General features: G+C 37.4%; 1 protein-coding gene across 1 annotated transcript in view; it reads left to right on the top strand.

The window, feature by feature from the left end:
* Nucleotides 1–17,021, top strand: part of OLA1 (Obg like ATPase 1) — a 161,801-nt gene that overhangs the window by 99,990 nt on the left and 44,790 nt on the right. Inside the window, exons 6-7 of the mRNA XM_065931779.1 lie at nt 16,190–16,270; nt 16,579–16,676. Of these exons, the coding sequence (XP_065787851.1) occupies nt 16,190–16,270; nt 16,579–16,676 (179 nt within the window). The remainder of the gene's footprint in view (nt 1–16,189; nt 16,271–16,578; nt 16,677–17,021) is intronic.

Here is a 17,021-nt window from a genome sequence, read left to right as displayed (position 1 = left end):
ACAGTTCTAAGACTAAATGTCAAAAAAACTAGGATCATGGCATCCGGCTTAATTACCGCATGGCAAATAGAAGGGGACGTGGGGGAAGTAGTGACAGATTCCCTCTTCTTGGGCTCCACAGTCACTTTAGATGGTGACTGAAGCCATGGAATCAGAGGACAACTGCTTCTTGGCAGGAAAGTGATAGCAAACCTAGGCAGTGTGTTGAAAAGCAGAGACATTACTCTGCCGATAAAGTCCATATAGTCAGGGCTGTGGTCTTCCCAGTGGTCATGTACAGTTGTGAGTGCTGGACTGTAAAGAAGGCAGAATGCCCCAAAATTGATGCCTTTGAACTCTGGTGCTGGAGAAGACTCCTGAAAGTCCCTTGGACAGCTGGGAGATCAAATCAGTCAATCTTAAGGGAGATCAACCCTAAATATTCACTGGAAGGATTGATGCTGAAGCTAAAGATACAGTATTTTGGTCATCTGATGCGAACAGACAACTCATTGGAAAAGTCCCTGATACTGGGAAAGATTGAGGGCAGAAGGAGAAGAGGGCGTCAGAGGAAGAGATGGTTGGACGGCATCACCGATGCAATGAACATGAACCTGAGCAAACTCCGGGAGTTGGTGATAGACAGGGAAGCCTGGTGTGCTGCAGTCCATGGGGTCACAAAGAGTCGGGAACGACTGGGCGACTGAACAACAACTACAGCTCTACCCTTTTGCTGTTCCTTCACCTCCGTTTCCTAGTCACCTTTAGACATAGCCTGAAGCAGAAGTTTCTTACTTTAAAAAAATTTTTTTTTATTGTGGTAAACTACACATGAAATAAAATTTAGCCACTTTACTCATTTTAAGCATACAATTTAGCGGCATTAAGTACATTCACAATGTTGTATGACTATCACCACTGTCCATTTTCATAATTTTTCATCATCCCAAATTGAAACTCTGTATCCCTTAAATAATAACATACCATTTCCCCCTCCTCCCAGCCGCTTGTAACCTCTGTTCTACTTCCTTTCTCTGTGAATTTTCCTGTTCTTGGTACCTCATGTAAGTGAAACTGTACGATTTTTGTCTTTTTGTGTCTGGCTTATAGGTCCTCAGTGATCATTTAGTTATTTGAAGACAGCAGTTGGGAAGTGCAAAGCTGTTTAAGACTAGCAGGATAACACAAAGAATGTCTTGGGTCAAGGCTCACAAGGATTAAACTCATATGAGACCAAATGAATACTTTAGAATCATCAGTTTATGTACCCTGAGGGGAATGAACTCTCATAAGAACTGATATGGTACACATGCTATAGACATACTTTCCTGAATAAACTTATGCCTGTCCACTTTCTCCTTGCTGTTGCCAATGGCACACAGATGGAGAAAATTGTTTTTGGACATACTACTATCTCCATAAACTCATCATTACCAACCTGAACTGGATTGTCATCAATACCTAGCTTTCCTAGTTGCTCTCCTGGTTGCTCTCTTTTAAAAAGACCCAAATCTGTAATCATGATGGAATATTTTAATACTTCTTTTAGTAATTGATATAACAAGCAGACAAAATTTTAGTAAGAATATAGATGATTTAAACAATATGATTAAGGAGTTTGACCCATTTGACATATAGAAGACTGCCCCTAACAACCACCAGTGTACCCTCTTGTCAGATACCAATGAAATGTTTGCCAAAATTGTCCTTACTATTAGCCATACATCAAATAATCAAGTTTCAGGTGATTGAAATCATAAAGAACATATTATCTGATCATTATGGAATTAAAAGTAGCAGTCAGTAATGAAAAGATTGCTGGAATAGTTCTAAATATTTGGGAGTTAAACAGTACACTTCTTTTTAAAAAATAATTTTATTTATTTATTTATTTTTGGTGGTGATGGATCTTTTCTGCTGCATGAGCTTTCCTCTAGTTGCGGTGAAGGGGAGCTGCTCTAATTGCAGTGCACAGGATTCTCATTGCAGTGGCTTCATTTATTGCAGAGCACAGGCTCTAAGATGCTTGGGCTTCAGTAGTTGCAGCTCCTGGACTCTAGAGCACAGGCTTATAGTTGTGGCACACAGGCGTCATTGCTCCACGCCATGTGGGATTCTCCAGGACCAGGGATCAGACCCACGTCTCTTACATTGGCAGCTGGTGGATTCTTTACCACTGAGCTACAGGGAGGCCTTAAACAGTACACTTTTAAAAGATTACGTTTTAAGGAAAAACTCATAATGGAAATGTTTTAATCCTGTGATAATGAAAATAACAATATTTCAAAATTTGTATTTTTTTTCTGATATATATAGATTTTATAAATTTATAGTCTCAAATGTATACATCCAAAATAAGAAAGAGTAACGTCAGTATTCTCAAAGTATCCATCTGAAGGAGTTAGAAAAGAACTCAGAGAAAGTAGATGACAGAAACAGTAGATGAGAGCAGACATTAATAATATAGAAAAGAAACATGTAATCAAGAGGCTTAAAAAGGTCAAGTTGTTTCTTTGAAACACTAATAAAATTGATAAATTCTTAGCAAGACTGGTGAAAGAGTGAAAAAGGAAACACAAAACCAGTACTAGACATGAAAGAGAAGTTTTACTATAGATCCAACAGACATTAAAATGCTAATAAGATATTATAAGCAACTTATGACAGTTATTTGAAAAATATGTGAAATGAACAAGTATCTTTAAAGACTACTTAACAAAGTTAATGTAAAGAGAAATAAAAATCTCATTAGTCCTGTATCTATTGAAGAAATTGAACTCATAATTTAAAACCCTATTTAAAGAAAATTCTGGCCCAGGTGACTTCTCTATACAATGAAGTCTCACACACATTCTTCTAGATAATAGTAAAAGAGAGAAAACTAACTGGTTTTATGAGGTCAGAAGAATCCTGATACCCAAACCATACACTGTAAGAAAGAAAAGTTAAAGACAAATCTCTTTCATGAACATAAATGCACAATCTTAAATAAAAATATTAATGGACTGAATCTAGTAATAGATATTAACAATAATTAGATATGACTAAAATTCTAGGAATGCAAAGCAGGTTGATATGAAAGATTAAAGTAACAGAATAAAGGGGAAAATTCATGATTGTCTTTAAACATTGAAAAAAGGATTTGATAATATTTGACTGCTCATGATTTAAACAAACAAACAAAAAAAGACCTCTAGAGGGTAATCTCCTTAACCTGAGAAAGGGTATCTACAAAAAAGAAACGTACATAACCAGTTATACTTAAATACTGAAAGCTTTTCCCCTCATATCAGGAACAAAACCAGTCATGCTTACTATCACTGCTTCTATTTAGTCTTGTATTAGATAAAAGTGATTATTATTATTCACAGACAGCATTCCATGTGTTTAGAGAACATGACAGAATTTGGGATATAAACCATTGGAATTAGTATATGAAGTCATCTGGATTGTTGAATATAAGGTCAATATAAAAAAATGACTTATATTTAATAATACAGAACTTGAAATGTTTTTAAAAAGATGCCAGTTGTAGTGACATTTTTAAAATGCAGATCAGTTCAGTTCAGTTGCTCAGTCATGTCCGACTCTTTGCGACCCCATGGACTGCAGCACGCCAGGCTTCCCTGTCCATCACCAACTCCTGGAGCTTGCTCAAACTCGTCCATCAAGTTGGTGATGCCATCCAGCTATCTGTCTCATCCTCTGTCGTCCCCTTCTCCTCCTGCCTTCAATCTTTCCCAGCATTAGGGTCTTTTCCAGTGAGTCAGTTCTTTGCATCAGGTGGCCAAAGTATTGGAGCTTCAGCCTCAGCATCAGTCCTTCCAATAAATATTCAGGACTGATATCCTTCAGGATTGACTGGTTTGATCTTGAAGTTCAAGGGACTCTCAAGAGACTTCTCCATCTCGTGGAAGTTATAGTAAAGTTTCTACACAAAACTATAAAGCCTTTATTTAGAGAAATAAATGAATGAATGGAAGGTTATACCAGTTTTGATTGGAAGACTTGGTATTTTAAAGATGTCATATCTCTCTAAAATTGATCTGTAGATTCAACAGATCCTGGTCAAAGTCATGTCATGTTGTTTTAGAAATTGACAACTAAATTTTACATGGAAATGCAGAGGTCACCAAATAAGCAAAGCAATCTCAAAAGAACAAAGATGGAGGCAACTTTGTGTAATCAACCTTATATCAAGACTATTACAAATCTGCAGTGATTAAGACAGGCAACGATAGACAAATTGACTGCTGGAAGAGAATGGGTATACAGACACAAATTTGCGATAGAGATGGCACTGCAGAGTAATGGAGAAATACTTTTACTAAGAAGTGGTGTTGGGGGCCTCCCCTGGTGGCTCAGTGGTAAAGAACATTCCTGCCAATGCAGGATACCCAGGTCCAGTCCCTGGTCCTGGAGAATCCCACATGCTGTGGAACAACTAAGCCTTTGTGCCACAACTATTGAACCTGTGCTCTAGAGCCCACAAGCTACAACTACTGAAGCCCAAACACCCTACAGCCTGTTCTCCACAACAAGAGAAGCCCACGCACTGCAATTAGGGACTAGCCCTGCTCTCGGCAATGAGAAAAAAATCCGTGCAACAACAAAGACCCTGCATAGCTAAAAATAAATAAATTAAAAAGAAAAAGAAAAAAAGAAACTGTTGGAACAGTTGGATATCTTTGTGGGAGAGAAGGTAAGTTCTCACCCACCTCACACTATACTCAAAAGGCAAAATTTACAGAGTAAAAAGTGAAATTTATAGAATAAAACATCTATAATATTGATATAACATAGAATATTTTATGACCTTAGAATAAACAAATATTTTTTTAAACCAGAAACAGAAAGCAGTAATCATAAAGGAAAAGATTTTTAGAGTGGGCTACATTAAAATTAGGACTTTTACTAAACAGAATTTGAAAAGGTAAGCTTGCCAATACAGGAAATGCAAGAGACTCGGGTTAGATCCCTGGGTCAGGAAGATCTCTTGGAATAGGAAATGGCAACCCACTTCAGTATTCTTGCCTGGAAAATTCCATGGAGAGAGGAGCCTGGGGGGGCTACAGTCCATGGGGTCTCAAAGAGTTGGGCACAATTGAGTGACTCAGAGCACACACACACGCAGAGTGAAAGAACATATATTTGTGGTACTTAGTAAAGAACATGTCTACAGATAATGCAAAGAGCTGTAAATAAATAAGAAAAAGGCAGCACAATAGAAAAACAGATAAAAGATGTGAAAAAGTACTTCATAAAAGAGGAAGTCCCCCATTAATCATTTGGGAAATACAAATTCAGACTGCAGTGAGATAGTATACACTTACCATAAATTGGCTTCCCTGGTGGCTCAGATGGTAAAGAATGTCTACAATGCAGGGGACCCGGGTTTGATCCCTGGGACAGGAAGATCCCCTGGAGGAGGGCATGGCAACCCACTCCAGTATTCTTGCCTGGAGAATCCCATGGACAGAGGAGCCTGGCGGGCTACAGTCCATACAGTCTATGGGGTTGCAAAGAGTCGGACACAACTGAGTGACTAACACTTTCACGCTTTTACCATAAATTTTCACACTTTTACCATAAGAAAACTGACAGTCCAAGTGTTGGAGGGAATGAAAAGCAAATGGAATTCTCAGACAGTGTTGATGTGAGTGTAAATTAGTACATCTGCTTCTGAAAACTGATTAGCAGTGTATAGTAAGTTAGAGTAAACCTGTGACCTAAAATTGTCTTAGGTATATGCTCAAGAGAAATGCATGCATAAATTTACTAAGATACATGTACAAGAATGTTAATAGCAGCTTCATTTGTAATAGGTTTAAAGTATAAACAACCTAAGTGTCTTATCAATAGTATAGATAAATTGAGGTTATATTCCTAAAATGGAATATTATGTGGCAAAGAAAAAACACACCACAGCTTATTTAAGAGTGTGGATGAATTTCACAAACAATGTTGAAGGAAAGAAGCTGGACCCAAACAATACTTACTGTATGATTTTATTTTCATAAATTTTAATAACGAGCCAGCTTGTGATGCAAAGAAGCCAGGAGGTGATTATCTCTGGAGAGGAGTGGAACATGGTGACTACATTGCTAATAATATTCTGCGTGTTGATCAGGTGGTAGTTACATGCATCTGCTTATTCTGTGATACTTCATCAAGCTGTACACTTATATATGTTACACTGAGTTTATGTTATGCTTCAGTATAACCCCTGTTCAAGTTTGGCCTCCCAGCCACTGATTATATTCTGCCATATAAGGTGAATCTTCAACTTGGATTTTTATTTTCCTACTTAGATTTTGGCTTCCTTAAAAATCTATCTTAGTTCATCAGCACTCTTGACACCTTTTCCATTTTTTCTAACCTCACACTGTTCTCTCTTTATGGCCTCATGCTTCTGTTTCATAGATGCTCTATTGTTTTGCATTTTGCCAAGTATGCAAAATGATTCATTAAGAGGGTGTTGTGTGTATGTGATTGTCTTCCTCTTCCTTTATGACTCTCCTTATTCAGTAACCATTTCATTAAAATCAGATTTGTGGGCGTTTCCTGTTCCCTTTGTCCTTCCTTGAACATGGTAAAGTCTACTCAGACTAATATATGGGAATCATAGGAGTAGTTGCCATCGTTGTGAAAAGTTAAAGTGTTAGTCGTTCAGTCATGTGACCCCATGTACTGCAGCCCACCAGGCTCCTCTGTCCATGGAATTCTCCAGGCAAGAATACTGGAGTGGGTAGCCATTCCTTTCTCCAGAGGATCTTCCCAACCCAGGGATTGAACTCAGATTTCCTGCATTGCAGGCAGAGTCTCTTACCATCTGAGCCATCAGGGAAGCCCTGTTGTCTTCCTATTAATGGTCAAATCTTCTGCTGAGATCTATACCTCAAAAATGAATTGGTTTCCATCACAGTTGCTACTTTGTAGTCAACAGGATTCAGGGACATTGCTCTGAATTGTAAACGAAAGTTTACACTATTCCTTTAAGTGAATCACATAACTGAAAACCAACATCTGCCAGAGTACATTGTACCAGGTTATTGCTAGAGTTAATCTATCATTTTAATTCTTGGAGGACATCCCCCACCCATTAGCAGCATTCATCTAGTAGAGCAACAAATACTTATTATTCTGATTCAGTTCAGTCACTCAGTCGTGTCCTACTCTTTGCAACCCCATGGACTGCAGCACGCCAGGCCTCCCTATCCATCACCAATTCCCGGAGTCCACACAAACCCATGTCCATTGAGTCAGTGATGCCATCCAATCATCTCATCCCCTGTCGTCCCCTTCTCCTCCTGCCCTCAATCTTTCCCAGCATCAGGGTCTTTTCAAATGAGTCAGTTCTTCATATCAGGTGGCCAAAGGATTGGAGTCTCAGCTTCAACATCAGTCCTTCCAATGTACACCCAGGACTGATCTCCTTTAGGATGGACTGGTTGGATCTCCTTGCAGTCCAAGGGACTCTCAAGAGTCTTCTCTAACACCACACTTCAAAAGCATCAATTCTTTGGTGCTCAGCTTTCTTTATAGTCCAACTCTAACATCCATACATGACCACTGGAAAAACAATAGCCTTAACTAGATGGACCTTTGTTGCCAAAGTAATGTCTCTGCTTTTTAATATGCTGTCTAGGTTGGTCATAACTTTCCTTCCAAGGAGTAAGCATCTTTTCATTTCATGACTGCAATCACCACCTGCAGTGATTTTGAAGCCCTCCAAGATAAAGTCAGCCACTGTTTCCACTGTTTCCCCATATATTTGCCTTGAAGTGATGGGACCAGATGCCATGATCTTAGTTTTCTGAATGTCGAGCTTTAAGCCAACTTTTTCACTCGCCTCTTTCACTTTCATCAAGAGGCTCTTTAGTTCTTCTTCACTTTCTGCCATAAGGGTGGTGTCATCTGCATATCTGAGGTTATTGATATTTCTCCTGGCAATTTTGATTCCAGCTTGTGCTTCCTCCAGCCCAGCGTTTCTCATGATGTACTCTGCATATAAGTTAAATAAGCAGGGTGACAGTATACAGCCTTGACGTACTCCTTTTCCTATTTGGAACCAGTCTGTTGTGCCATGTGCAGTTCTAACTGTTGCTTCTTGACCTGCATACAGGTTTCTCAAGAGGCAGGTCAGGTGGTCTGGTATTCCCATCTCCTTCAGAATTTTCCACAGTTTATTGTGATCCACACAGTCAAAGGCTTTGGCATAGTCAGTGAAGCAGAAATAGATGTTTTTCTGGAACTCTCTTGCTTTTTCGATGATCCAGTGGATGTTGGCAATTTGATCTCTGGTTCCTCTGCTTCTAAAACCAGCTTGAACATGTGGAAGTTCACGGTTCATGTATTGCTGAAGCCTGGCTTGGAGAATTTTGAGCATTACTTTACTAGCATGTGAGACGAGTGCCATTGTGTGTAGTTTGAACATTCTTTGGCATTGCCTTTCTTTGGGATTGGAATGAAAACTGACCTTTTCCAGTCCTGTGGCCACCGCTGAGTTTTCCAAATTTGCTGGCATATTGAGTGCAGCACTTTCACAGCATCATCTTTTAGGATTTGAAATAGCTCAACTGGAATTCCATCACCTCCACTAGCTTTGTTTGTAGTGATGCTTCCTAAGGCCCACTTGACTTCCAGGATGTCTTGCTCTAGGTGAATGGGACTGATCACACCATCGTGATTATCTGGGTTGTGAAGATCTTTTTTGTATAGTTCTTCTGTGTATTCTTGCCACCTCTTCTTAATCTCTTCTGCTTCTGTTAGGTCCATACCATTTCTGTCGTTTATTGAGCCCATCTTTGCATTAAATATTCCCTTGGTATCTCTAATTTTCTTGAAGAGATCTCTAGTCTTTTCCATTCTATTGTTTTCCTCTATTTCTTTGCACTGATCGCTGAGGAAGGTTTTCTTATCTCTCCTTGCTATTCTTTGGAATATCCTTTTCTCCTTTGCTTTTCGCTTCTCTTCTTTGCACAGCTATTTGTAAGGCCTCCTCAGACAGCCATTTTGCTTTTTTGCATTTGTTTTTCTTGGGGATGATCTTGATTCCTGTCTCCTGTACGATGTCATGAACCTCTGTCCATAGTTCATCAGGCACTCTGTCTATTAGATCTAGTCCCTTAAATCTATTTCTCACTTTCACTGTATGGTCATAAGGGATTTTATTTAGGTCATACCTGAATGGTCTAGTGGTTTTCCCTACTTTCTTCAATTTAAGTCTGAATTTGCCTATAAGGAGTTCATAATCTGAGCCACAGTCAGCTCCCAGTCTTGTTTTTGCTGACTGTATAGAGCTTCTCCATCTTTGGCTGCAGAAAATATAATCAGTCTGATTTTGGTGTTGACCATCTGGTGATGTCCACGTGTAGAGTCTTCTCTTACGTTGTTGGAGGAGGGTGTTTGCTATGACCAGTGCGTTCTCTTGGCAGAACTCTGTTAGCCTTTGCCCTATTTCATTCTGTACTCCAAGGCCAAATTTGCCTGTTACTCCAGGTGTTTCCTGACTTCCTACTTTTGCATTCCAGTCTGCTATAGTGAAAAGGACATCTTTTTTGGGTGTTAGTTCTAAAATGTCTTGTAGGTCTTCATAGAACCGTTCAACTTCAGCTTCTTCAGGATTACTGTTCGGGGCATAGACTTGGAACCGTGACTCAAGCAGATGCTAAATTTCAACTTAGAATACGATAGCATTGTGTTTCATGATGAAAGTGTAGATTGGACTTTCCTCAGTTTGGGATGTTTAAAGGGAATACTTGGTTGGAGCAGGAGGAACCTGTGTTAGTGGACTTCTAACCAGACTACTTTGAGCTGGAAGCCTTTTCCCCATTCTTTTGGTCTGAGTGCATTGTTGGCTGTGTGTGTTAAAGCCACCCAACCAGTACAGGTCAGCTCATCTGGTTATTAGCCTCAGGTTTTAGGATAGTGGGTTTGGCTAGAGACAAGTACCAGGCTTGGAATCTGTCATTATTGCAGAATAAGAGTGAGTCACCTTGATAAACTGCCAAAGCTACCTAGTTAACCATCAAATTTGAGGATTAGAGAGGGTGAGCAGAAGATAGATCAAGTCCTCCCTCCCCCCTCACCCTGTGAATATACCTTTTTTTCCCTCCAATTTTAAAGATAGCATTTATTGGTTAAAAATAAATAAAATATCATTGTAGTTTTTAAATAGAAGGCAGAAAAGGAAAATCTCTCTGGAATCTTCCTGATTTCTATTGCTACCAATTTGATAAGACATCTGTCCAGTTTCATTTTATGAGTACATTTATTTATATGTATTATATATAGTTTCAGAACCACAAATGTAATCACATTATGCCATTTTGCCATAAATAATAATACTTAATATCTGTGGAATGTTTACTGCCTGCCTGAAAGTTGGGGTCCTCCTGGCTGTGCTGACCTCAGGCCCCTTTCTCTGCCCTGAGTCAGTTCTGCTCCATGAAGTCCAGACCTTCCCCCACCTAGGAGCTCTCACTCACACACATACACACACACACGTGCTTTGTGAGGGTCTGCGGCCTGACAGGTCATGGGGCCGGAATAGGCAGATGGGGTATTCACACATCAGAGTCCCATGGGCACACCTGACCTTTACATTCGTTTTCTCATTTAATCCTCACAATCATTGTATGTTGAATTGGCATTACTATCCCAATTTTACAGAAACAAACAGGTTCAGGTTCAGTAGCTGTCCTAAAGTTGCACAGCTAGAAAGTGGCAGAGTCAAGACTTGAACCCAAATCTGTTTGACAATAATATCCATATTCTTAACTTCTTTCCTTTGTTCTGAATCTGCTTTTTTTTAACTTAGCAGTGTATTTTGAACATTTTTCCTTGCATGAAAACTGTTCTATAAATGTCCCGTAATTTGTTAATAAATCTCCAGTTAATGTGTTTTAGGTTGTTTTTAATCTTTACCTTTTTGTGCTAGTATCAAACTGTTCTAATTATTGTAGCTTTATGGTTTATTTAAATATATAGTAAAACTAGCTTTTTTTTTTTTCCATTTTTATTAGTTGGAGGCTAATTACTTTACAATATTGTAGTGGTTTTTGTCATACATTGACATGAATCAGCCATGGATTTACATGTATTCCCCATCCCGATTCCCCCCTCCCACCTCCCTTTCTACCCGATCCCTCTGGGTCTTCCCAGTGCACCAGGCCCGAGCACTTGTCTCATGCATTCAACCTGGGCTGGTGATCTGTTTCACCCTAGATAATATACATGTTTCGATGCTGTTCTCTCGAAACATCCCACCCTCGCCTTCTCCCACAGAGTCCAAAAGTCTGTTCTGTACATCTGTGTCTCTTTTTCTGTCAAACTAGCTTTTAATACTTATTTTTCTCTGTGCTGTGCTTAGTCGCTCAGTCATTCCAACTCTTTGCGACCCCATGGACTGTAGCCTGCCAGGCTCCTCTGTCCATGGGATTCTCCAGGCAAGAAAACTGGAGTCGGTTGCCACGCCCTCCTCCGAGGGATCTTCACAACCCAGGGATCGAACCCAGGTCTCCCACATTACAGGCAGATTCTTTACCATCTGAGCCACCAGGGAAGCCCAAAACTTAACTCTCAAGCAGTTCATTTTCTAGAATAATGATATATTTAATTTGTAATGTTCTCCAACAACCCTATTATGATTTTAACTGTAATTGTCTTAGATAAACTTTATAGTAGCTAGAATTTTAATCAGGATGGTTTTGATAAGAATAGATGAATTTTGAGTGCAGAGTCTGGCTGAAGCAAGTTTTAGGTCAGTGTCTTGGATTGCAAATCTGGGAGTCCGTGAACCTAGAATTGTCTTAGATAAACTTTATAGTAGCTAGAATTTTAATCAGGATGGTTTTGATAAGAATAGATGAATTTTGAGTGCAGAGTCTGGCTGAAGCAAGTTTTAGGTCAGTGTCTTGGATTGCAAATCTGGGAGTCCGTGAACCTAGAACATATACTTAATTGACTGTCGTTGGGGCCTTGGAGTATTGCCATGGAGTCACTCATAACCATGGTTCTTGGATTTGTGGATTGTGAATCCTTTTTAAAAGCATTTGGAAGATGTGTGCCGTTATCCTTCAAAGGTACATAAACATAGAACTTTAATACAATTTCAGGATATTAGGAAACTCCTGAAACCCATTTATGGATCATGAACTAATAATTTCTGCTTTGGGAACTAAAGAATACAAAATAGAGTAGTCAAGTAGTCGGAAAAATCTAGTTATGGGTTATATAACATAACTTGGTTCAGTTGCTAAGTCCTGTCCGACTCTTTGCGACCCCATGGACTATAGCCTGCCAGGCTCCTCTGTCCATAGGTTATGGTAGTGTCTGCAAAGAAAATAATATTTTTGTAGTACATGGATTGATAATTAGATATTGTAACCAACTAGTAAGAATACTGAATTTTCCTGATGACACTGGAATGAGGATGAGGACATTGAATAACAACCTTGGAATGCCTAGGCTAACCAAGGAGTAATTACAGAGAATTCCATGGACAGAGGAGCCTGGCAGGCTGCAATACATGGGGTCACAAGAGTTGGACACAACTGAGTGACTAACACTTCCACTTCCAAGGAAGACAAACAAACCAGAGTGGTTGAACAGAAAGTGAATTTTTGAGTCACTTAGACCTGAATCTGAATCTCAGGTCTGCCCCTTACTGGCAATCAGAATTTAGGCAAGTCACATACCCTTTCTGAGTCTAAATATATTACAACTGCTATTAACAATGACAGTAATAAGCTACACCAAGAACATAGAGCCTTTCTGAAGTGTAAATATTAGGCTATTGTTAATAAGAAGAGTAAGGGCAGAAGAGCAAAGTGTTCAAGGTGAATTTGGATTTTTTTTTTTTTTTTTGGTAGTTAAAGCATAGTTCAGCAAAAGCTAGTCCTTATAGAATGTTAAGACTAGAGGCCTGAATTGAGATTTCACTAAGAAAGCCAGTATTATTGGTAATCATCAGAAATTTAAGAAAAGGACTAACGAGCAATTATTCCAGTTGGAGAAGATGTGTGCTTTAAAGGAGTACCCAAGAGACTGTTTTGCCATTTTGTAGATCATTAGTATTTTTCAGTAGTCGTAATAGCAAGGACAACTCACATTTCTTGAGAACTTACTCTGCCAACACCTATACTAAACACCTTATATGCATTTTGAACTTTACAACAACCCCCAGGAGGTAGATAGCATCTTTATCTGCAATTTATCAATGAAGCAGCAGGTTATAGACTGGTGAGTGGTGGATCTAGGATTTATTCCCACATTTAAGCATTAAATGGTTACCTCAAGTTAGTATACTCATGTTTTTGCCATATAACCAAAAAAGTTCAAATGAGTAGGAATTTTTTCATAATCTTCACCATGTACAGAATTTATTTTGAAAATGGGGGATTTGTTAAGGTTATCAGAACTGCCCTCTTCCTACATCTGTATTTCCGTGTAACAATGTTAACTAAAGAAATACAAAATTCTAAAGTGACTTCTGATGCATCAAGCATTAGTTTTTTTATTTAATGTTTTTATTGTGGTCTGAAGTATATATTCTTATAGATTACTTTTTCAGTTAAATGCATTCAATTAAAGGAATATTGATCTAAACATAATTATTAATATATGTGTGTATATATTCAAGCATAAGAAAAAATTCAGTCAATCCATTAAATATTTTATGCACATAAGTCCAAATGTTTTCTTTCGTTTGATCAGAAGTTTGTCAGATAAGAAACATAATATCTTTAGTTTTGCTAAAACTAAAAATTAATTTTTACTGTAAGAACTATGCAGTTTGGTACTATATCATGTAAGATAATCTCATCTGAGAGCAATCTATTTTTTATTTGTCTTAAGTAAAACTGACATCTTAGTAATCTAAGGTGTCTTTTCTTGGCTGTTAAATCTTTTGTGGTGATATTTAAGAGAGTGTTGAGTTTAAAATAAATATTTTAAATCTTAAAGTATTTTTACATTCAACTGTTTAAAAACTTGGTTATAATCTATAAATTTTTCTAAGATTTGAACCTGGCTTTAGTGAATATACTGCTTTAGAACTTGAATTATGTGTTCATTTTCTTTATCTAAACTGTGAGTGCTCCTTATTTGTAATATAATATGTTAGTGAGAAGGAGGGAAAAAAACTAGTGCCAAAAAGATTTTGTGATAAGATCTCTATATCTGAAGTCATGGTCTAGTTAATTTAAAAGGAAAGCGAAATTCTGAAATTCCTTCACTAGCAATCAGCATTTATTGAGACCCTTTGGATTCGTAAAAATATTTATGGTTACAAAAGTATTTTACACTTTTTGTATGATTAAGATTTAATTTCCTTCCTTATTTTTGGTTTGGCTTTCCTTTGTCTGTTTTCTTCTCCTTTTTTTAATTGGAAAAAAAACCTAATAGAGCCAAATATAAGATGGTACCACTGTTTTCTCCTTCTTTTGTATAATCTTGTTGCGTGTCTCTACATAAGCTGTTCTGGCCACTCATCATAGTAACCAGCTGGGCCATTTCACCTGCTGGAGCCATTAAAGAGGACTCTCTCCCCCTAGATTAATCCCCTCCGACATTAGTTTTTTGCACTGACAACTGGAGCAGGCATTCAGAATTTGCAGGTGGCCAGTGTGACGCACATAATTGCCTACAATTTTAGGCAATGAATAAAAATGGTCTACATTACTTGTCAAAGGTTGTATATGCAGTGCCAAGTGAGATCTATGGGAAGCCTTTTAGGGTTTAAAGAACAGTTAATAGCAAGGCTGCACAGGGCTTTTTTAATCATAATGCATTTGTAATATAGCACTTTGATCTTCTCCTTGTAGGAAATGGTGTTACATTAGCCACTTTTAAACATTTATGAGTGAAATTCAGTTATAGAAGAGTAAAAGTGATTATTCTTAAGCAGAACATGTTAGATTTCATTAAAACTTTTTAGCTTGCCCTTCCTTGTTAAAGTCTGTGGGAAGTCTTTTTCCTGGAGGGTTTCAAATCAGGATCTAAGGATATAGAGCTTTTTCCTTATTTTTCCTGTTGGTAACAGCAAGATTTGTAAGGAAGGTATACTAAATATTGAGGTAATTTAATAAGTAGATATTTATAGAAGACTCACTGATTTATGATAAAGTAACATGCATCAATGAAAATCTAAGAACTCTATTACTAATAATTGTATATTACAATAAAATTTGAGAAATGAATATTTAAAACATACTCATAAGTTGCCTTTAACAACAACAACGAAAAACAGATGACTCTCAAACGCACTTCTCGAAGAGCTAAGTTTGACCTTTCAGACCCAAGAGCCTTTTATTAACACCTGCCTGTAAGGAGAACCTTGCCACACGCAGCTTTTAGATTCAGAACCACAAAACTGATGAGGAAAAGCTTGAAGGGTTCAGTTTGTGTCACTTGCTGTTTGCCGTTTCCATTTCACAGATGATTAATCTTTCTGTGAAGAAAGGCCAGAGAAACAAAGCACATTGGGCTCTTCCTGCAGTTACTCCTTCTGAATGCACACTAGCTTGCTAACTAAAAGGCCTTTAGATTTCCAGCAGAGAGAGATGTTCTGAAAGTGAATGCAGCTGGTTGGAGGTCACCAGTGCAGGGCTCTTGCCATTGTGTAATGGAGGCTTTGGCAGGTTGTGGGAGGGTGGGGGTTTGGAGCCAAGGACAGGAGAAGTGGGCAGGGAGAAGGTGTCGGCAAAAAATTAATTCAGAATTAAAAGGGTTTTGGTCAGCTGATTTAATATTTTGGAGGCTAGATCATCAATAATAGGCTCAATTTCATCTATTTTGTTTTTCTTTTTAAGGAAAAATTATAATTCAGTATTTCTCTAGTATCCCCCCATTTCCTAATTAATAGCATGTTTATCTTGCAATTAACATTACTCAATAGTATTGATATATTATTAACTCTTGTAGACTTTGGTGTGTTTTAATTGTCTTGAAAATTTTTAAGATTATTACTGACTTTGCTAGTATTCCACATTTCACATGTTAAAATGTTAATGCCACATTAATGTTTCATTGCTATTTGGTTTTTTAATAAGATATTGAAAATGATTATCTGTGTGACTCAGTTCTCTTTTCATAAAAAAGTTGACTTTATTTTTATTTTGAGGGTTTGAAAACTTTTAATTTTAATATTTAGTATCTAAATGCTTAGTATTCATCTTGTACTTACTTTTTTCCCAATTGTATATAGGACATAATGTGCAAAGTCAAATCCTGGGTTATAGATCAAAAGAAACCTGTTCGATTCTATCATGATTGGAATGACAAAGAGGTAAGTTATGAATATGATGCCATCTATTATTACCTTTGATTTCTTAGAGAACAAGTTAAAGTTGTCATTATTTTTCACTTATTATTATGCCTAGTAAAACTTTATTTCTCTCAGTGATTTCTTATTCCCAAACTTGTTATTTTTTTCTTTTTCTCTACTCCTGATATTTCATGACAACTAATCTTTAAGAAACAAAATCTATAAAAATAAAAATGGCTACTTGTTTAAATAGAATTTTATTTCAAGTTCTTCAATGACTTTATTTACTCAACTTTTAAAAAGGATTCTTTTTCTGTCTCCCACTTTAGATTGAAGTATTGAATAAACACTTATTTCTGACTTCAAAACCAATGGTCTACTTGGTTAATCTTTCCGAAAAAGACTACATTAGAAAGAAAAACAAATGGTAAGATTTTTTCTCTCCAGATATACCCTCACATATATCTATACACATGCAAACACACACATATGTACTTACTATGTTTGATTTTAATACATTTATCCTTATTATTAAAAACTTTAAAATGGGAGGGAAAGCTTTGCCTGTTGTTAGCATTTTGAGATGAGTCTCTGAATGATTTACACTGAGAGAACTTAAAAGGGGAGAAAAGGAATACATTAGGCAGTATCAAATTATATATATTTAATTATCAAACTTAAATTGAGTAGACATTAATGTTTTTTCCTGTGCAAAATGAGAATAAATGTAGTTAGAGCAATAAAACTTTTTAATCTAGGGTATTTTAACTTT

This window comes from Muntiacus reevesi, chromosome 3 (assembly GCF_963930625.1).
Source record: "Muntiacus reevesi chromosome 3, mMunRee1.1, whole genome shotgun sequence".
Lineage (NCBI taxonomy): Eukaryota > Metazoa > Chordata > Mammalia > Artiodactyla > Cervidae > Muntiacus > Muntiacus reevesi.
This window is presented reverse-complemented; position numbering and strand designations above follow the sequence as displayed.